General features: G+C 38.9%; 1 protein-coding gene across 1 annotated transcript; it reads right to left on the reverse strand.

Moving 5' to 3' along the window:
• Nucleotides 1-21335: 21335 nt before the first annotated feature.
• rprma (reprimo, TP53 dependent G2 arrest mediator candidate a) lies at nucleotides 21336-22536 on the reverse strand. The gene has a single exon (XM_013272626.3). It carries the CDS (start codon nucleotides 22210-22212, stop codon nucleotides 21904-21906), a length of 309 nt encoding a protein of 102 aa, XP_013128080.1. The 5' UTR covers nucleotides 22213-22536; the 3' UTR covers nucleotides 21336-21903.
• Between the last annotated feature and the right edge of the window lie 933 nt (nucleotides 22537-23469).

Genomic DNA, 23469 nt, shown 5'->3' on the forward strand with positions numbered 1-23469 from the left:
GTTTGATTTGAGCTTGTTTTGAAGACACAGGGCCTGGGAACCTTGGAGTCATTGAGTCACTGAGTCAACCCTGAACTTCTCTGTATACCAAAGTATTCTAGAGTTAAATGTGCTCTGCAAAAGCTTTGCCAAAATTTGGGCAGGCAACAGGAAAATGATTCAAAGCACAGTTGCAAAACAGAACAGGGTAAAAAAGAGAAGAATCTAGGTGCAATGTTGCAATGCGTCAGAAAAAATGTAACCTGGTTGAAATACTGTGGCAGAACTTGTATAAGAGAGCTATGTATAAACAAATGGCCCCAAACTCAATGAACTGAACCAATGTTGTATAGAAGAGAGGGCAAAAATTCCTCGACAATTGCATCAGAGACTGAGAAATGCTTCCATTTCTTATTACAGAAGGTAGTTCTATAGACTACTGAATCAAGCAGTGCACTCTATGCAGTCCTGTGAAAACTTTCTCTTTCACATGACTGTAATTTGTTAGTACTCTCCAAGAAGCTATGCTGACAAATAGGCGACTGAGCTGATCATTAACACTGATAGTCAACAATGGTAATATTAATGCAAAGTGCAATGTCACTTATATGTATGACTGCGGTTTTTAAATGTTGTTTATCTGCAGTTTTCACCCCTCCCTTTTGGGTTCTGTTTTCTGCCCCATATTAAAAACTCAATTTCTCAGTTTCCCAGTGACCCATGATACCCTCAGAGACCCTGCTATCTCATATGTTGTGACTGGCACAGCATTATCATATTGAGCCTGCTGAATGCACCTGCTCCGTATCTGCAATGTATATGTGCAGGCTTTGCTGCACATCAACCAAATACTAAATACCTGATGGAAACTGTGAGCCCAGGTAAAATGACCGCATGTCTGATGCTCGTGTGGTGACTTAATTTAAAAATCCCTTAACCACTTTAGCTCAGTGACATATTTGATATTTCATTTAAGCGTTGCCTTAATCTGTAATGTGAGAAACTGCAGTTCTCTGTGGTGCGCTCTCTGCAGAGATTTGTTTTCATGATTATTCCAACCTACAAGGCAAATTCTCAAAACATGGTTTAACATTAATATTATTTTGTGAGCAACATTTCCATATTATAATATTAGAGGAGACTGGAAGTAAGATATTTAAAACAACATTTGAATCTGAATCTAAAAAAACATATACTAAATATGCTTAAACATTAGATGATGTACATGTTATTGAAATGCTGTTAACTGCTGTCTCCTATCTTTTTTAGTCCATTGTAAAATGTTGTTATTTATCAGCATGAAAACATCTAATTTGTTGGATAAGAGATGCTTAAATGACACTATAATGGCACTCCTCCAATCACAGAGTATGGATAAAAGCTCTCGACTCTCTCTCAGGTTGACTGTGATCACTGATGTGAATTAGGGTGGAAACACATGGCAAAATTTGAATAGTATCTAAAAGATTCTTTGAACTTAAACAGATGAAAAGTAATAGATGTATAATTATGTATACCCAGGGTTCAGGATGATAGTTGTTGTTCCATTAGAGTAAAATTTATTTATAGCCTTGACTCATGTTGCTGTTAAATCTTAGAGTTGGGATCTGCTGTCATTTATATTCACTGAAACTTCTTTCATTCTCTAAGGAAAAAAAAATTCTTTCTTCTTCTGTGATAAATCAAACCTGCTAACGATGTGGGGAAATTCGCAATTCCTCAGTGCCGCATTTGAGCCAAATTGGACACTTTTGAACGTGTCAGCATCTGGCAATCCCCGATTGTTAATTAGATATCATGTTAAACTGTCATTCCCTGTTTGCCTGACTTATTTAATTTGCTCCATCCCAAGTGCTCTGTTCCCCCTTATCTCCAGGAAACAGTTGGGCTGAAGCCATCTCTCCACTGGCTCTCATTTAGGCTGCTGCAGTCCTGTTGACTTCACACATGGAGCAATCCTTTTGTGCCGTTTCTTAGAGGCTGTGATACCACAGGTCTGTCCTGTCAGACTTTAGACAGGCATTTAATTAAAAGACCACTGCTTAGTTGTTTTTCACTGTCTTGCATTGAGCCATATCACTTTCCCTTCAATTGGTCAAGTGGTATTTAAGGAAAAAACGTCTGGTGTTTCATCTTTTTTAAATGCAGCTCCAGTTTCATTAATATTGATAAACCTTTCAGCCCATTCGGATCAGTTTTTGGACCGAATCTATGATTATCACATTCAAATGTAAATTGAGAGCATTACCATTATTAAACAGTGCTCTCAATCGTCTGTACTCTGTTGCAAAGTTGTGATACTTATCAGCACGAAAATGTTTAATTGTTTAGATAACAGATGCCTAGATGTTGCCGTAATTGCACTTCTCCAATCACTGAGCGCAGATAAAAGCCCTCGACTCACTCTGAAGTTGTTTGTGATCACAGATTGAAAATAAGGCCACGAGATTTAAAGCACATTTAAGTGATTCTTGAAGTGAATGTAGTGGATTAAATGAGAGTGCCAGGAGAAACACTTATGCAGATTAATTTATAGAACTGTACAAACAGCCAATTAAGAACAACAATAAAATGCCTGCTGACCAGTGATGGGAATAACGGCGTTACAAGTAACGGCGTTACTAACGGCGTTACTTTTTTCAGTAACGAGTAATCTAACTAATTACTATTCCTATCGTTACAACGCCGTTACAGTTACTAACAAGGTAACGCGGTCCGTTACTATTTTTCAACAAACAGTTGAAGCTGTGTTCAGCTTACCGCAGTTTATATCAGTTGCACGGAAGTAGCTGTAAGTAATGTGTGATGCGTAAAATTAACTGGTTCACTGACTTCCTACATGTGATTGTTGTCTTCTTTTTTGATTGATTAGCAACTTTAACAGCCTCATGAAAGGTTAATGTACTGTATTGCTGTGTTGTTGGTGTTTGATCATGCTGACCTTCTCGTTTAAAAGCAGAAAAGCCACTTTATTTACATATGGCGCTGGCTCTATGGCTAAATACAACACTTTCACTCCTCCTCTGGAAACTCTGGTCCTCTATGCTTTGTTGTGAATGAAACTCTTAGTGAAATATCTCCCAAAGCTGTTTTTGTTTTTTAATTTACAGATATATAGTTATAACTGCATTCCTTTATCATACAGTGCATTTAGTAGTTTGCTGTTGTTACATTTTTTACATTGTCATGTGTTTATTTTATTTCATCTTGAGCCCGGGTATCATAAGAAACAATGAAACATACTCTAAAATTCACATTCGCCCATTTAAAAATAAATCCTAACATTAGCTAAAAGGCAGTTGTGTACAACGCAGTTCAATTCAACATGAAATAATCTGAGTAGTGAGTGAAATTTACTGAAGATTGTGTTGTTATTGTTTGAGTGGCAGCTGCCCCTTATTAGAGTCACTTATTAATTCTTCTGGCCCACTCACACGCTCATTTCCATAACAGGAATCTTTGAAGGATGTGATGCCTATTATCTCTAGACCTAAACATGGAAGTAAAGGTCAGGAGCTAGCAACATTAATTCAGTTATGAAGGGCTTGAAAGGAAAGAAGTCCACCGATCTTCTCCCTGTTCTGCACGTGATGCTGTGGCGGGACATAAACATGGTTTAAGAATCACGCAGGCAACGGTCACATATTTAACAGCCAGCTCTCAGATTACATTCCAGTGTCCTGGCTGCTCAAAACTGAATCTCAAAGTGTCAGTTGCCTTCTGTCAAACCTGTTCAACCTGCCAGTAATCAGTGCCTGCATTCAAAGGCTAATGCAACGTGACAGTTGTCAAATCGATGCACCATGTCACCCACCGCATCTTTCCAGAAGACACAGCCTTACAGCTCACAGCTACATATCTGTGGCATCCCTGTAGAAATTGGATCTGTTCAGCGTTGTGCACGGACATGGAAAAAGAGGTTTCTGACCTTTGTCTTGTGACCAGCTTTTAGAATGACTGATATTTTACATAGAATGTTGGTTTAATGTACTGAAAATGCAAAGAAATCTATTTTGTACACCTTTTAATGGCATATATTTATATTAACATATTACAAGGACTTTATGAAGAGGTGACAGACAAAGGAGTTGTAACCAAAGGCAAGCTTTTTATATTTTTTAATGAAAAACCTCCAAATATCCCAGTTTAAATAATGACATGGATCTTACAGTTTTTTTTTCATGTTATCTGTGGTTGATGGATAATTTTGATTTAAAGTTGTTACATTTTGTGGGCTTTGTGTTGACACCTTTTTCCTCTTATTGGTAGAGCATCACTGGTTGAATATAACACTCACACCCTGGAACTGTGGAAATTCACAACTGGCGTTTTCATGTAATCAAATTAACACATCGCTGAAGGGTTGTAATCTGAAACACGTTGGAGCTTTTTAGGATAAATGTGACCACGCCATGAGAATAAAGACATTTTAAATTTTATTTGTAAAGAGTCTGCCTTTGGGTTCGTTGTAGTTTTAGCTCACATGCATCCCTTCCAAAATGATTTTGAATTATTTTACAAAAATAATTTGAATCCTCAAAGCATGCTGTGGCGGGGCGTGGTCTGCGGCGCCGCTGCGGGGAGGCTGACACACCTGAGCTGCATCAGCAGTTATGCCTCACCTGCTTAAGAAGAATGAGTGTGTGTGTGTGGCTGACAGCTGAAAAGCTGCAGCTGAGTGTAAAAGACCGACAAACGTAATAAAGTGTGCTGAAAAGTGCGAATATGTGGTCGGGTCTGCCATGCGTTTGTTACACATGCCTTCTCAAACAACATTAAACTCGCAGCTCTTACGTGAAGTTGGAGGATAACTGTAATGTGTGCTATTAAGGCCCATATTTACTTGAGCCATTATGTGTTTGAGGTGTGGTCCAGTGTCTGCTGGTAGAGTGAAGCGTTTTGTATTCCTGTCATTCACATTTATTCAATCAGTCATAAATTAAAAAAACCAAAAATGATTAGTGCAAAAGTAGATTTTTTTTTTTTTTTTATACAAATGAGGGTAAATTCAAGGTTTTGCTTTGTTAGTATGCAAACAGCTAGCTTCAGTCTGTACCCCAAAGCACTGTGGCCATAATACAAGCTATGTTTTTGCAGACCAACAACTGGCAGTTTCTAGATGCAGCCTCTTGATGTCATTTTCATTTTTTAATACCACAGTTGTCCCCCCTCTCTTCTTAGAGATCTCCATCAGAGCATTGCCCACAGTGGAGTATTTCCAGAAGAGCCTCTGAAATTGGATGCTACAAAATCAAGTGGGGATTATGAGACTAGCCAATACCGAGACAGTCATTCGCAGCGTGTGCTTGTCTCATTCTTGACCAGACGCCAGAAGTGAGTATTTCAGTTCACCCACAATGAGAATGATTGATTAGAGACAGAAACCTTGCAGCTAAGATTGTTTTTTTCGAAAGCCAACAAGGATGAGCGTCACAATTTCTCAGTTGCCTAGAAAAATGTGCCGCTTCTTAATGGCAGAGTTAATCCCAGTACATGTCTCGTGTAACACTTTCAGTCTTATACGTATGCACCCTGTTTTGACACCTTGGATCTTGTGAATGTGCACATTGCTGTCTACAGTCCTATCATTCTTCAGCAAAAAACATTATCCCATTTATAGGTATTATTAGAGTTCAATTTATGTTCCTTTCAGCTCGGAGCAGTCTGGCAGGCTCTGATTGCAAAAACAATGCATTTATTTTGCAGGATGAAGGAGCAGGTTTAATGTTGTGGTTTCAGGGAGAGATGTGGGTGTCTGTAGCCCCTGTGAGAGATTTGCATTTACAGAGCCAGAGCTGTGGAGCCTGGTGGCACTGAAACCTATGCTGAAACAGCTGATGTGTTTTGACACTAGTGTCACCAAAATGCAAGCTGAAAGCAAACAGGGTCCCACTGAGGACTTCAGAAAGAGTGACAGAGCAGAGATGGGGGGGAAAAAAGGAGAGAGGAGAGGACTGAAGACCATTAAAACAGGAGGGCTAAATGCACAGATAAACATCCACGGAAAGAGAGAGAGCCACATGTGATTTTATATCTGATGAAGTTTTCATATTGTCGCCTAAAAAAGCTCCATTTCAGCACCGTCTACCTGAGAAATCTGGCAGCTGACCATGTTCCGTTATTACATTTTCATCATGAAATGAACAGCTTTCCAAATGTCACCTGTAGTTTTCAGGGCTTTCATCCATCAGCAGCTGACCAGCTGAAATAGTCTGTGTAATGGAGACGGCTTCTCATGCACTCTCAGGTGTCTGTGTATGTGTGCTGCTGGTATTGAAAGCTCTTAGAGTTCACTAACCCTTATATAGTGAATGCTTTAGGGCTCCGAGAACGACAGCTGTCACTTTCATCTTTGTCAGAGGGTATTAATCATAAAAACGCAAATGCAGTGTGAAGTCTAAGAAGAACAGTGCATTTCTTCTAGATTTCCACAGCCCCTGTTTTGTGCTGGTATCTTATCAGGTTAGAAAAAGATTAAAGGAGCTAGTGATATTATCGGATCATCTCCAGGCTTTTCCATCCATTTTGTGCCAGTATCACATCTGCTATGTAAAAATAACCTAACATGACAAGGCACCATCCGGACTGAGATATTTTTAGAGCAAACCTTTGAAAAGTAATTTACCTTTCCGATAATCTTTCAAACAACCAGACAAAGTAATGCCCGTGCCTGACATATGACAAAGAGGTCCCCCTTACAGGCTGCCTGTTTTGAGATGCTTTGATGTGCATTGCGTGATAAAAGCTGGGGGCAGTAGAGCACTACTTTCCCCTCTGCCCTTGGGCGGCTTCAGCAAGGACCTGCTCAACCTTTATTGGCTGTCAGCTCGGGGATTTTGTGTTGAGCTGGTCTAACCTGGTGAGCGTACTGAGGTAATCCATATATGTCTTTGCCAATGTAAGAGGAAGACTGGGATATTGGTGAAACTGTCACAGGATGCTCTGAAGTGTGCAGCACATGTGACAGGCTGGCTGTCGCTGTCTGCAGTGGAAAGTCCCATGGATTCATACACATTGATTTTAATTCAGTCTCGTAAATGAGAACGAATGAACAGGAGGCGTGGCAGCAGCAGGGGATGTGGCTTTGTTTGACAGAATATCTGAACTGACATTGTTATCCAGAAAGCAGCATTCATTCTGGAATTTTATCCTTAATTACTATGTTCCTGCAAATTTATTTTATATTGAATTTATATGCTAAATAATGCAACCATTATGCAATAATGTGCCTAGAAATTCAAATTTCATGTAGAATTTAGAGCTGTCCACAAGCTAACAAAAACCTTAAAAAGAGCACAGGCAGGACATATTCTCTGCAAAAGGCACCAGAACAATTTGCATTCACAGGTAAAAGTGAGGCATTTTCAAGGGATGTGATCACTTTTGCAAATGGTGGAGCAGAGGGGGTCAGAGTTTGGCTTAGGGACACCAGCTGCAGTTTCTGACATTACTGCAGGGCACAGATTAATGGCAGCCATGACCCCTTTGCATCAGGAGACAGCAGCAGGAGAGTAGGAGGCTGATAGCACTCTAATGATCCCTCTTTTCACACTTTATGAATATGTCCCCAGCACAGCCCCTCACTACAGACATTCAAAGTTGTTTTTTTTGTTCTCGCCCCAAAGCAGAGTCTCTTAAAAACACTTGACACATCTGTCTTTGATTTAACTTTAGACACAGAAAAACAAAGCTCTTGAAAATAGATAAAATATGCTAATATTGTCTCACTGACACTTTGTGGAAATAACTTTAGAAGACAACTTTTTGTTCAACACACATGTACCTCTTGCTCATACGTACCAAACCCCCCTCCAGCCAAAACAGAGACTGACTTAGCTGAGGGGGCTTATCAGTCAAAGGCATTTTAGTCCTTTCTTTTCCTACCTTAAATCTTGATATATGAGATATAAATCTTGATATCATCATGATTAAATCTACATTTGGATTTGTCTTGTCATTTAGCAGTGATGAAGAGGATTCATGGCCATTCATGCTTGAAGATCTTTTTAAAGTTGCCATTTTTCCCGGCTAATCCACACTGCCAAAAAGACAATGTGAAAAACATCATGGTCCCTTCTTATCCTCCAGGTGTGGCTCTTCCTTGTCTCCCTTTCTCTTCCTGTTTTTGCTCTCTGTCTCCTTCTATCAGTGTGAATGTGGATGTGGGTGTTTCTAACCACTCTCTGGCGGAAGTGGTCTCAGGAAGTCTGTTGTGCACCTGCTCTCCATCTACAATTATTGGTAGTACTTAAACCTGGCTCTCACCTCCACTTGTCATCAGACTGTTCAGCTCATGTGGCATAGCTCAGGGCCCTGCATATTCTTACCTGTTTGTCTCGAAACATTCGTTGTTATTACTTCGTCCTGAGTTCAGTTCGCAAAAACAATTTTTTGACTGTTTCTCGTGAGCTTGAAGAACGTCTGCAAAGACAACTGAAGACGGTGTTCGGCTGACAATTCAGAAAATAGTTGAGATGTGTGAGTACATCCAGACAAGCCAAAAGTATCAATACTTGATAATAATAGTAATTAAATTAAAATAAAATAAAATGAAAGATACAATTCTACTTGCCAGGGAATAAGCAACCGAGGATGTACAGGGACAGGTATAATTTTCAAAATAAGGGTTTTATTATACACTTAAAAAAGGCAAAATAATATAAATAAATACATCATCATGAAAAAACTATTTTAAGAAATAAGTGGGCTCATAAATGACTCACCTAAAGTGAACTCCACTAAGAAATAATGCTTAACAAAATAATATCTGAACACACTGACCTGTCCAAATGGGAGACGGCTCAATCTATATATTATCTGTGTAACTATTGTACTTAAACTCCTCCAGATGTTGACATGACGAGCTTACATAACTTTAGTTCAAATAGCGGGTCAGATTTACTGCACGAAGCACTCCTGCAGTGTTCTCACCTGGTAAAGAAGAGGAAGGTAATTAAGTTAATTTGGGTACCTGCACACGTTGGTATTAGAGGAAATGAAATGGCAGGTACTGGGGCCAAACAGGCACTTAAACAGGGAACGGTGGAGATGGCACTTTGTAAAATGGAAGCAAAAAGCAGTGACAGCATTGAAAATGCTTATATAATATATAAGAAAAAGTGGGGCAATGAAAAGCAACTGAAAAGAATAGAAAGGAAGAAGTCATATTCTCTAGGTTTTGATTGGGTCATAGAGGGTTCAATTCAACCATGCAGCTATTAGAAAAGCATTATGCAGCACACTGTGAAAAATGATAAGAAAAGGAAAAGTGTAGCAGTGTTACTGAAATGTAATGAATTATAGAAGAGCTATAGAAGTTCTCAAGGTGAAACAGAGAAATAAAGACATACTTAATTTTGGGTATTTTGTTGCAAGAAGTTGTTAATGCTGGGACCTTCTGCACAAGAAGAAGAAGAAAACCAGGAGCCTCCTCTTTTATTTAAACCAAGAAGGATTGGAGCATCAGACGGATAACTGAAGTGTAGCGTAGTGTCATAATGTATTAAGATAAATTAACCATATTTATTAAACCAACTGTTTCCTACATAACTTCAGTGAAAATAAATGTAAAAGATGGAAGTGTAAAAACTTACTGTACATTACAACAAACTTTTTTGCTTACAGCATATTCCAAATGGCAACACTTTTCTAACTAAGACCAAAGAAAATTATTTAAATAATTGTCCAGATTCATGCTTTTTTAAACACATCTTTTCCTCCAAGTTCATACTTTGCATACTTTCAAACAATCTTTGAATACAGTTTGAACGGACTTTAATTTGAGCTTTGTACATTTGTTTGTAGTGCAATGCAGAGATCAGATAATTCATACAGATTTAAGGAATGCACTTTATTGAACAGTTCATTCAAATTCTTACAGCTTGTTTTCTGTTTCTGTCTGCTTTGTTCTATAAGTGTTTCTTCAAACCTCCACATAATAGGTAATGTGTGGAAGTATTAGCAAACTGAACCTTAGTGTGCAGACTTTTAGATTTTATGTAACAACTGATGCCACCCAAACTGAAGGTGCTGCACAGGATCATTAAAGCAAAAAGCACCTACACTGCTGTTAAAATCAAATGTGTAAAGCCTTCTACTGAAAAGGAAGCTTCATCAATCTGGAATTAAATCTAGTGCAAAATGCGCAGGGGTCTGAATACTTTTAGAATCTGCAGCCAGCGTCACAGTCTGTCTACTGCATGAGCCGAGAACACATCATCAGTTTCTTTTTATTCAATTTTCTAACACAGAGGAAGTAAGAGTACATGTGAAATACAGTGAAATGTTTCACTACCTCCGTATGCATACAATGATTGCTTTAGCAGCTTCAGATAGATGTTATATTGTGGACATCTTCTTGCTGTCCTCTCTAAACAGTGACTCTGCACTGTAAAAGCCACCCACAGACCCGGGAGTCTGTTCAGACACAAAGACGCCTCTCCTCCTCTTTCCTGTTTTTTTTTTTCTTTTTTTAATCGCTAATCAATTTCCCCTCAAAGGAACCAGAGAGCTGTTTAATGGTTACAAAAAAGCGGAAAACAAGCAGAGAAATAGATCAAAGCGTCTCTAACAGTAGCCAGGTGCAAAGCTCTGGGATCAAACCTTTTATGTGTAGCTAATTCACAATATTATAGTCAGACTTTGTCTTTTAAATTGGTGGTTCTATGGCAATTAAAATGCAGTGACGTCACTCTCCATAGTCATTTATAGGCTAATAATATCTGAGCAGCTGAGGTGGCTGATTGGATGACTGCTTTAGATAAGGCGTTTATTGCACATTATATTTAATATCCTTAAACACTTCAAAGCATGTTTTGATAATTTTGAAGAAAAACTTCATTTCTTTATTAATTTCACCTGGAAGTTATACTGTTAATAGCCCACAAACATTTCTTTGTGGCACCGTACACCTGAGCTGATGCAAACCGACACAGTCAAACAGGTGGGCGCTTATTTGTCATATGATGGAGCTGACCTTTCATTTGTAAGAATAAGCAGCTCGGACAACAGAACAGCAGAGGTCTTTCAGAAAGCAGCTCCTGGAGTGTGGCAGGCTGGGCGCTGATCTTTTGTGACAGCTGTTGTGCGGTAAGGTGCGGCTCCGCTAGGCCGAGAAGTCATTTCGCACACGCACTGCTGCAACACTTTGTGGTCGCAGCTGCACCTGCGATGCAGACCCTTATAGTGTATGAGCAGAGGAGAGAAAGGTGTCACACACATAAAGACGCACGCCACATGGTGGAGATAACACTGCGGCGACTGCAGCTCAAGCTGAAGAAAAGAGACCTGAAAGGAAGATGCTATCAGGACGGCTGTAGTCAAAATCAATTTGCCAGATTATTTACTTCTATTTTGGCAACACGACAACAACAGCTTCCCAGTGGCTGTTGCTCATACACTTACTGTATGTGGGAGAAGCACTGTTATATGTTATAGTAGTGACATTTCTGAATGTCACACACATTACTTGTGCGCTGGATAATTTTGACACTGAGTGATTGGCACTCTTTTTTTGCGCTCAGATAAAAATCATTTGCACAGAAAGAGCACTTCGAGTCATCTGCTTTTCTGACTCATTTGCTTCAACTTCCCTCTTTTTCTTATCTTTATTTTTTCTTCTTGCTCGCTCTCTCTATCTCCACGTCTCCTCTGCTATATGATAGATCCGTTCTGTCAACGCAACTTCTTATCTTTACTCACCAAGTCTCCCTTTGTAAAGAGTCTGTCTTTTTCTTATAAAATATGATACTTTTAATAGAAAAGTCATACATAAGAGTAATTATTCTCTTTCATAAGGATTACTGTAGTATACTTTCATGTGTTCACCTATACTGAACCATGTGGCATTATTATTTTTCCTGTGATAATTTAAAAGTTTTGGCCAAATTCTATTCTAAATTCAAATCAATCGCATGCACTGTGGAGTTAAGCTGCAGTATAACTTAAATAGAGGAAGTCAGGGATGTGACCGTAACCTGCAGACAGAGTCAGGCGATAATGGAGCCAGGCCTGGGGGAGGAAGAGCTTGCAGCACCGTGAGAAGCAATTTGAGGTAGCTCAATAAGTCATGACCCTGTAGAGGTTTTATCATGCAGCATTCAGGCTTACTTTCATGTGCTGTGACAGAATCAGAAGGTGCACCATTAGGCATGAATTCCCAAGGTACGGCATCAGATCGGAAAGAAAGGACACTTTGCCCAGCTGGCAAGTCACATTTGACCTATTGTTCATATTGGATGCATAGAATAGGTTACAAATGTAGTGATTCTGTTTTCAGATCTGTCCTGTAATAATATTTTCGATCCATTTTAAAATATTGTCGCTCATATAAAAGTGATATATAAGTGCTTAAATGGGCTTGCCCCAGATTATCTAGTGGATTTTCTTTTACATTCCTATGTCCCATACTGCTCACCTAGATTTGTGGATCATCATCCAGTATCTCTTGATCTTAGTCTATTGTTACCTTCATTAAGTTTATAATTGTAATTCTATTTATTGTATAGGTTTTTATTTTGCTGCACTAATGTAAGGTGACCTTGAGGCTCTTTAAAGGTGCCTATACATAAAATATATTATTATTATCAGGGGTGCACATAAGTGGCCCGCAGGTGCGCATTCGCTGTCAAAATAAAAGACGTGCACCATATAAGAAGTTGCAACGCACGTTCACGTACATATAGAAGGCACTGTTTTTGTCCGCTAGAGTGGGATTTTCACTGCATATTCTGCACCACATCTCTGTGCGTTCATCATTTGTTTGAAGCCAGCTCACCTCCTGCAACCACTTTCCTGAGAATACACGCTTCTTTTGCGGTTCGGACTCCTTCTGACATTTCTTTGGAGGTGGAGGAACACCAAAGTAATTGCCTAAAGGAGCTTGCTTCTTCGACATCTTTAAGAGTTCTAAACAAACGTCTGTCCTCCTCCAGAAAATCTTATGTACGCAAGCGCGCGTTGCAACTTCTTATCTGGTGCGCGTCTTTTATTTTGACAGCGAATGCGCACCTGTGGACCACTTATGTGCACCCCTGATTATTATTATGAATTCCCAGTTGGCTTGTAAAGGTGACTGTGCATTGAGTCACATTACCAACACTTTGGAATATTCTCCCTCCTCAGATTACGCCATCTACCTCGCTAAAATTCTTCAAATCCCAATTTAAGACATATTTCTTTTCAATAGCTTTTTGAGCTTCATACTACTTTTGAACTTGCTGTGTCATTTCCCCTAGTGCTTTCTTGTTTACTTTTATTATTTTAATTGTTATTTTTACTGTGATAATTTCATATTTTTACTTCTTTTTTAAATATTGAATTATTATTTTTATTCATTTTATTGCCCTTAAATCATTTACATTGTGTTTTGATGATTTTATTCATTGTGCAGCGCTTCGGTCAACATCTGTTGTATTTACATTTACTATATAAATAAAATGACTTGACTCTATATCTGTACACTGCATGGGGCAAACTGTATAGCTGTATATAAAGTCTGTTGTGGCCAAAGCATAGAAATGATGCAGTTTGGATGAAGATGATCAGGTTAAGAAATACTGTATGTTATAGAAAAGTATGACTTGGCCAAAAGTAGTTCATTAATGGTACAGTGACTGAGTGCAGCTGACAGCTGGGGCATGGGAGTGCACTGCATAGGCAGACAGGACAGTGGTGCTTGGCAGGGAGGCCAAAACTGTCACGGCTCATTTCTACGGTCAGGAATGAAGAGTACACTTCTCATCAGTGTATCTTTGCTCAGCCAAAAGATTAGCTCTTCACATAAACGCTGCAGAAGACTTTGTACTTTTGAAAACAGAATAGTTATTAACTCTATTAATTAGAGGTTGTGTGACCTTATAATTGCTTGTTTTTATTGCACTGCACCATCACTGTTTCTCTCTATCCTTTCAAACGGTAAAGCAGTCGAATGAGTACTCCTCTATGTCATTCAGGTCTCACGAGAGCAGGTGGTGGTGATGATGAAAGCCCACAGACGGGTGTGTGATGCCAGTGTGAGCCAGATGTCAAACTGAGGTCTTCAGCTGTTTTCCTGGCCACTGAAAGTGCACAAACAGCTTCACACACAATTGACTCAAAATAAAGACCGCTTGATTAAAAATACACTTCGGTCATGGTGACAGGTCAGGAAAAATGTGATGCAGCAAAGTGTAAAAGCAGGAAGAGCGCAGAAGGTCTTTTGTTGTTCTGTTGAAACCATCTCATTAATAAATAAAAGAATCTGTCTGTGTGGGGCTGGTCTTAGCTTTTGTTGTGTACCATTCATCCAGTCTACTTTACACTTGGTGGGTTTAGGCCTATTGCTGATAATGCAGAGCCAAGCTTCAAGTAGTTTGGATGAATGCTTCAGGAAAAACCTATGAGTAGAAACACAGACTAAAACTTGTCCAGCTCCTCATATATTACCAAATGTTTTCAAATGCATGAGTTTTCTTGGAGAATCAAGCGGTTGAAAAAATGAAGACATTGCAGAAATGGCAAAAACTGTAGTTTCTCTCCTGCTCAGTCCATTGTGTTAAAGGTATATAATACATGGATCCTATGAGATCATCCACTGATTTGTGAGCTTCACAATGAGTGTTTTTGAAATCACCACCTTGATGTTTCCTACAGAACTGAGGGTCTTTTTGCAACCACTGATATCCCTCGCTTGTGTCTTATATATAAGACATTAAGTTGGGGGTGTGGCTGCTTTGATTGACAGGAGCTGTTAGTGAGCTGGACTCCTTGACTGTCGATGTGTGGAAAATAATCACGACATTTCACTTTTTCCACATTTTGTCATGTTACGGTATTACAACACTACATCCACATGAACAGATTACAGATTCAAAACATTACCCAGAAATATTACTACACTAAAGCAGTTTGTATATCAGGAATGAAAGATAGCAAAGTCTTCTCATTCATCAAAAATGAGTTTGAAAGTGCACCGCAAAGTTTATGTAATTTAAGAAAAAAGCAAAAAAGCAAAAAACAACTCCCTTGATACTCTGTCAGAGTGGTCTCTTGAAAAGGTTATTACCTGGTGGTAATGGTGTATAGAGAAACTTCCCCCCCGAAAGTCAAGTAATAATTCCCTTTCGGTGACAACACTGTTCAGATTGTAGCTGGCAGAGAGTGGCATGATTAGAAGGTCAGTAAAGTCTGAAACACACTCACACAACAGCTGAAATGGATTGCAGGTTCAATAACACATCGACACCACTATTATTTTAAAACAACAAAGACTCATTACATATTGTGCTGCACTGTGCTTGCATGACTGCAGTGAATGATGAGTTCCTGCTAAAAGCCTCTGTTGTCTGTCATGAATCTTGTCTTTAGTGTGAAAATTGTTTGGTTTAGCATCATCTGAAATATCCTCTAATTACAAGCTGCCATAACAAAGCTGGTATTGCTTTTACCTTGTGAGTCTATTTGTGACTGTGCTGTGTTGGATACACCTACCACAGCAGTATCTATGACAAAGATGGCTGTGAGTACTTTGGCAGGTGCATTTTTGTCTGTCTTCCGAGTGGGGGGTATAATTATTTGATCCCCTGCTGAATTTGTATGTTTGTTCACTTACAAAGTAATGAAAAGTCTCTAGTTTTTATGGCAGTTTCATTTTAATGGTGAGAGACGGAATACTAACCAAAAACTTCAGAAAAAAAATGTCACATTAAATTAAAAGTTATGAACTGAATTGTATTTCATTGAGTGAAATTTGATCCCCTACAACTCATCCAGAATCCCACATATCAGCTGTTTGCTAATGTGACACAGATTACAATCAATCAATCACTTAATACATAAATGAATGAATAAAAAATGCTATGTGTATAAAGCACACCTGTCCACAAAATCAGTTTCTTCCACTCCAAACTCTCCACAACCACCGGGAAGACCAAAGAGCTGTCAAAGGACATCAGGGACAAGACTGCAGACCTGCACAAAGCTGGAATGGGCTGCAAAACCATCAGTGAGAAGCTTGGTGTGAAGGTGACAACTGTTAGTGCGATTATACGGAAAAGGAAGAAATATAAAATGACCATCAATCGCCCTCAGCCTGTAGGTCCATGCAAGATGTTGCCTCATGAAGTGAGGATGATCAAGATTAAGGTGGTGGATCAGCCTAAAACTACAAGGGAGGAACACTTATATTGTATTTGGGTCAAATTTGACTTGTTTTCAAGTTTAGGTATGTGAAAAGCACCCTGCATTTTTTTTTTTTTGAAACAAGAGTTCATGACAACCTTCAGAAGCAGGTTTTCTTAACAGTGATGTAACAACAAAAATGTGTTTTCACATTTTCACCATTTTAGTAAATTCTGAAGGTCTTCAAAAAAGGCACATTTGTTGCGTTACAGGTCAAATATGAGCTGGCAGAGAGCACGGAGAGCATCCATAAATTTTGAGTAAGGGGATATTTTGTTTTACAAATGGACACTTCACATTTCTTCCCACATTGTTTTTAAATTTTGACTGTATTTGTAACTTTATCAAATGTTTAAACATTTATTTACATGATAATGTATCTTATTATGTCTTTCAGTTATTGATGTTTTATTATGGCCGTGGTCACAAAAGAGGTTTTGAGTACCTTGACAGGTTCTTTTTATTATCACTGTGGATTTTCCCAACATGATAGCATCACAACCGGTGTAAGATCCTGTTACAAAACTTAACAAGTGTCTATTTAGAAGATAGAAATACCTGATTACTTCTTCAATACACACTCACACACATGCACACACACACACCTTTATCCCAACTCTGTCCTTAAACTCATATTAACCTACTTTTTAAGGCACCAACTGACTGTCAGATTTCAGAAGTCTTATAAGTTTATTGCAGGCCACGCTGTCCAGCATGGATAACAAACCTGCGTACACAACATCAAGTTTTATGTAAGTAGACTGAGAGATGATAATACTTATTAAATTGTAGGCTAGCATGCATGGATGCAGTTTCTCTATCCCTGTATTATCTCCTCCTTGATGCAGCCATGATAACAGCTGGAAGACGCATTCTACGAACAAGGCGTCTGCTGGCCAAACTAAATGAGATTTTCTATCTTGTTTAGCATATGCAGTGTATGAGCTTTTGGGTTTGGACTTGCTTTGTTTTTTCACACCAACATGACTGTCAGGGTATCTCTCATGTGGTATTCCCGTTGGTTGATTTATAAATAGATTCTAGTAGCATTTATATTATAAAATAGTCATCCTTTACCAGACTTGTCAGTCAGTTATTGTTTTGTCCAAGTTAGAGTTCTTAACAACCCGTCATTTGTTAAATTTCTGCAACAAATGTTTTAGAAATCTGTCAAAAACTTGTTTAAAACTACAAATCATATTGTTATATATTAGTCAAAAAAAAAAACTGAATTCATGTTTTTGTACCCAAATTTGAGCAGGCACACTGGATTTCTATTAAATTAATCAAAAATTCATCCACTTCTTCCTGTTCAGGAGTGCAAGCAAATAGCTGTAATTTGGCATACAGAAACATAAAAAAATTATTTCAATAATTACCAATGCTGTTAATTTCAGGCAGCTGTGCCATAAACCTTACATTGAGTGGTAAAATTGCTTGAATGGTAACTTAATCAGATGTTTTTCACAGAAACCTGACGTGAATGAACACAACAGCAATAAGCAGTTAAAGTCGCGCCGTAAACTGAAAATGATGCTCCATGGAGCTGTGATGTTCAGCCAAGTTGGGATTTTGCATTACTCATTACCAGCTACACTCCAAGAAACAAAAAGTGAATGAGTTGTTCAGCTTGAGAGTAATCTAAAGTTCAACCACAAGTTATGACCTTCAAAGAGGTACTTGTTGTCTGTATACTTGCGGTCAGTGAGTGACTGTGAGTGAACAGACTTTTGCTCCTACTCATTCAGTAATGTATGCACACACACATTGGATTAAACTAAAGTGTTAGTGGAAGGATTCCTCAGATGTTAAATCCCAGTGATGCTTCAGTGTGAAACAATCAACAGTACAACAGAGCCATGACTCATCCTATAACTGCTGTTCGAGATGTGAAGTAATGGAATCAGTCTTCAGAACTAGTCTTCGTGGATTTATCACAGTTTGTCTTCCACAATTATTGCTTTCGTTAAATTTTGGCATCTCGTGACATCTGCACCAGCTGGTTCAGACTGAATACATTTTACTGCTGATGAAAATATCTGCATTTCATAGTCTGCATTCAGCTTTTTTTCCAACCATGTTTCCAAAAAAGCAAGAAGGCTGTGGTAAATGCTAAAAAAAAAACCTAACCAAATGACTGGCAAATCCCTACATTGAATTAATAGCACAACAAAGATAAAATGCAAAATGTTTTTCAGTTTGAATTGGGTGCAAGACAAACATTGTAAAAAAGCTGGAGTAAAGGTATGAAAATACTGGAAAAGAAACACCTGATAGAACGTCTCACAATTAATGACGCTAATTAGGAAAATGATGGGATATAAAAAGAAAATCCCATAAATCCTGTGTTTTTCAGAAGTAGAGATAAAGGGGTGTTCAGGTCTCCGTGAAAGTTGGAGTGGGTAAATACTTTGAGATTTTAGGAAAATAAAAGATAAAATAAAATGTCTAAATGTCTAGATTTCAGTAGATTTCAGCTGTGGTATGTAAAATCTTTAAAAATCTGTCCACACACAAGGGATATGGGTGAAAACCAATACAGAGGGTTGTGATCTTGAGGCCCTTGGATAACACTGCATTAAAATAATATCATATTCTTATTTCAGTGTACCAACTCTTTACAAATGGGAAAGTAATAAAGAATTACGTTGAGCCTCAGTAGTTTTGAGAAGAAACATCTCACTCTTTAGAGACACAGCAGAGGAAAACTTCATAAAACCACAATTCAATGAGATAAACATAAGACGACATTAACAGCTTTATTTCTCCCACATCACAGCAATAAAATAAACTGAATGGGAATAAAGCTGTGGGAGAATAGGAGTAAACCGAGGAGGTGGCTGTGGTGCCTTGCTGCTATTTGGAGCTTTTAGTCACTATCCAGTTCATCGACTGAATCTTTGCTTACCAGCCAATCATATGAGAGCGAGTCAGGACCCGAAGCCTCTTTTAGCCCACAATCAACACCCCGCAGATGCAGTCACAGTTGAACAAAGCTGACATACAGTCCACATGGGATAAAGTGAGTTAATGCTGTTTTTACCTGTGCTGCGGTGGTGATATAAGTTACTCTAACCAGACTGCAAGTGTATTAACAAAATAAGAACATGTTTTTAAAAAAATCCCAAACACTTTGTGAATAAATGATGATAAACAAAAAACCAGGTAACATCAAGTTATAAACTGAAGCCCTTGCTTGGTGCTTTTGTTTTACACAGAGTAAAACTCTTAAGCGTGTCTAAATATATCGAGAGGACTTTAACATAAGCTTTGCGGGGAACTATCAGATTGCTGACAGCAGGAAGGCCGGCAGTATAGATGACTGTTTGCTGTTAGTATCTCCTAAATCTCCCTGAGCATTGGTGTGTGACAGGTGTGTATATTCTTTGAGCTGGCCTCTAGTGGTAAATCCCAAGTAGAATCCTAAATAAGAAGAAAAATTATAGTATTTAAACTTTAATTTCCAACCTCAGATCTGCTTCTTTCAGGATCTCTAAAATGAGCCAGATTTCAGCCTATATAAATGTCTATGAAGCACTGCGGGATAAACTAACTACAGCTCAGCTGCAGAGAGAAGATTGTTCTCTGCTGGATATTTAATATTTGAGAGCTATTCTCAGCACTACCTAACAGAAGCAATCACAGAAAAGCAGAGAGAAACGCATGGAGTCATATATACAAATACAATTATACCTGCTGCATTTTTACTGTTATTGTATTCCATATTCAGTTAGGCCAAAACATTTTTTTGTGTTTATATGTTTTATGTTTACTTATATTAATCACATTTCATGCTGTTATTAACAGAGAAAGACGTGTTTCTCTTTGCATCATTTGCTGTGTTAATGTGTTGCTCTAACTACAGAGAGTCATACCTGAGGTGAAAACGTGAAAAAATATATTGCTCAGTTTGAAAAACTAAATGTGGCTTAATTATTCAGAGGTAAATTTATGGGGTGTGAATTTTACATGTAAAGAAGCCTATTAACTTGCTATTAATAACCTCCCAGGATTGTGTGCTTTTGCAGTTATTTCTTATTAGAAATTTGAAGAAGGCAAGACAAGAACAGAATATGAACCCTATAAACCCAGCTCAGCTGTATATTTAAGATTTCCAGCCCTGGGTTTCTGTGGAGGCTGACTCCGAGAGGTGTTGATTCAGTTGTGGCAATTTCTCAAGCTGTTGTTTTTGGTGGTCTTTCATTAAACTCCTCTCTTCTAAAGAATCTAGGCAATATTTCCCCCCCACACTGTTCAAGACTATAAAATATAGCCCCAGTAAAGTCAACATCATAAGCTTCATAAATGCAGCATTTATTGCCACTCTACTGGATTGTGCCATATTTGATAGCAGTTGTTTTAATTTAATGTAACCCATGTGTAGGTCTTCCACCTATAAGAGTATAAAATCTAATTACTGCTGACTTATTTATTTTTCCTCAGCATGATTAGTAAAATAAGTGCTTGCTTGAGTTCTTTAGAGCCAGCATGAAGACAGCAAATGTGGCCTGAGACAGTTTCCACCTTGACAAACATTCATCAGACGAGTAAGGCCGTGTCAGATGAGATGCATAGATCAGAAAGGGTAAAACAGATGGAGGGAGTAACTGGGGTGAAGGGCATTTTAAAGTAAGTAAGTTGATTCTATTTAACTGCGAGCGGAGCACAGGTGGGCAATCAGACAGCAGCGTATTGTCCGATAGCTTCATCCTCTCTGAACTGAGAAAGCAAGTCATTTTTAAGGCTCCAGGGGAGGTAGAATCCAGGTGAAGCAGGGGATGAGCATAACAGATGTTTTGGCAGAAGGAGGAAGGATGTAAAAAGCTGCATGGATCAAAATCTGACCCAGACAGGGCTCTCTTGGGAAGGCGGGAAGGCTTTTTTTTTTTCTTGGACTCTAGAGCATTTTTAAGGCGTCCTTTTGGGTAAAATAATTCATATTTAGATGTTAAATCTAAATCTAATTTAAAAAATCAAAAGAGGGAAAAGCAGCTATTTCTTGGTTCCCTAAGCTTAAAAATACATATTCACCAGGATCAGTACCCTCTGTTGTATTTTAACACCATGTCATGATCACAGTATCAATCAAAGAGCTCTTTCTCCTGCTGTAATTTTAGCTTCTGAGATCTCAGTTACTTTGGCAGAGGGCGTGGCGGAGGACATGACGATAACAGAAAAGCAGATCTTAAGAGGATAACTTTAATTACAGAATGAATTTATTCAAATGAACATGATACACAGTATTACGGACTTTCACCGCCGCCCACAAAGACACGCAAACAACTGTCACCAGAAAATAGAGAGCTGCATGTTGCATGCAGAGGCATACAACATTCATGTAATTTGCCCATTGCATTTGCGATGCAAGGAGGTATTTCTAAGCAGCAAATACAAACACTTTGCCACTATTTTGACAAAGGATGCTGCTTGACAAACAGGGAAACTATACTGAAATGACAACAGTGCGTGATTAAACAGCCTACAGTACTTAATACAACAATAGGCTTAAAACGCACTATACCTCTTGAAGATGAATGAGTCTTTCTTGGCTTTAAAGGCCACCAGAAATAAGGTAGACCCACCCCGTGAGTATCAGTCACCAGCAGAGCTCAGTTACCTCTTGCAAGGTGACCGCTCCTCTGAGTTCTTGTTTCTTTGTCTAAGTACATTATGAAAACGGGGCCCGGTTTTGGCGGCTGATCATCACACTGTCTCCGATCTGTGGCCATCTGATCAGAGTATGATCACTGTGTATGTCTTTATCAGTCAGTAGGCTCCAACAATAACTGCTTCCGCTTCTTTTGACGGTCTTCTGTCCGTTACCAAAAAGTTAATCATCCCCTCTGACTTTATGAGGAGGTTGCAGCCTAAGAAAAATATGCCAAACACCACCGTGAGGGATAAAACGCACATGACGGCTATCTGGACCACCCTCATGATGAAGAGGCTCCTCTCATCCGGAGCGGCTGCCACAAAGCCATTATCAGTCACCACGGATGAAAAGTTGCAGCAAAAAAACTCCTCTGTCTTGTTGAATAGGCCGCCCTCTGTTTGGTTGAAGCCGGTGTTATTCATGTCTACTTTCGCAAAACCAAACTTTCAGTGCGACAGATGCGGAAGGCGGAGAGGGAAAGACGCGCTGGGCACGATCCCGCAGAAATTGTCATCAAGTGAAAAGTGAAGATGAGGAGGCGGCGAGTTGAAGAAGTTCCCTCAGATCAGTCAGCGCTCTTCTTGAGTTTAACAAGCTGCTTTGGCATCGCATTACTGGGGATTTCATGTGGTGTGCTGCCAGTTTCAGAGCGGAATGAAGCCACCAGCCCCGCCGTTAAATAGCCAGACTGTCGCTGTTTTCCAGTGGCAGGAAGACACTGCAAGAGCGCCACCATACGACCGGACCGCATGCGTGCCACGAATGTGCATGTATGTAGGACATTACGTACTGTCTGTTACGTATGTTTGGGTGTTTGCGGCCATCTGTGTGTTGGTGCGTGTATGCATGCATGGTTTAATGAGTTGGTGGTTCATTCAAAACCTTGACAGGTCTTTGCTGACCCCGTGTCAGAGAGAGGCCAAAGCAGCTTGCATCGTGTTCCTACAGCCATACTGAAGACCAGCACTGTTCAATATACGAATGCAAAGTGAGCTTCACAAGCTTTACAAATGCGTGTCGCAGTTGAAACAGCACGTCTCAGTTTTTCTACATGATAAAGTAAATGATGTAGTAAATGTAGTAAGATGTAGTTAATACATGCGTAAAATTACAGAAAAAGTCCTGATGAATTTTCCGTGAATTTAAAAGCAAACAAAAACGAAAGAGAGAGAGACATTTATGTAGTTTTAATTGTTATTGTTGATCTGTTACTTAATTCCTTTGTATGGATGGCAACGATGATTATCAGTTGGAAAAGCTGAAACCTATGAATATAAGTTAAAAGTCTAAAATATATTCCCTGCTACACATGATCCAAAGCCGGCCAGACTGGATCCTTAGCTGGCTGATTTGGCCTCCCGGTGATAATGAGAATAACATAAGTGTTACAGATGATTGTAACAATGGCTTTGTTCATGACAGTGAACAAACATGCACAGTATGAGGACCCTGAAATAGCTTGGAGGCAAATTTAATAATTTGAATCAGTGTTTTCTCCACATGCAAAAGGTCTGCTTATAGCACAGTGTTTTCCTATCTTGCCTTTAGGAGGTTTATGCCTCACACTTCACAGCTTTGGCCAGTCATAAACAACAAAATGAATCCTTTCTGAGTTTTTTTGAAATAAAGTTTTGAGTTCAAAACTCAGGTTATTTCCACTGACTTTTCCTTTACATTTC

The sequence above is a fragment of the Oreochromis niloticus genome, linkage group LG16, assembly GCF_001858045.2.
Source record: "Oreochromis niloticus isolate F11D_XX linkage group LG16, O_niloticus_UMD_NMBU, whole genome shotgun sequence".
NCBI lineage: Eukaryota > Metazoa > Chordata > Actinopteri > Cichliformes > Cichlidae > Oreochromis > Oreochromis niloticus.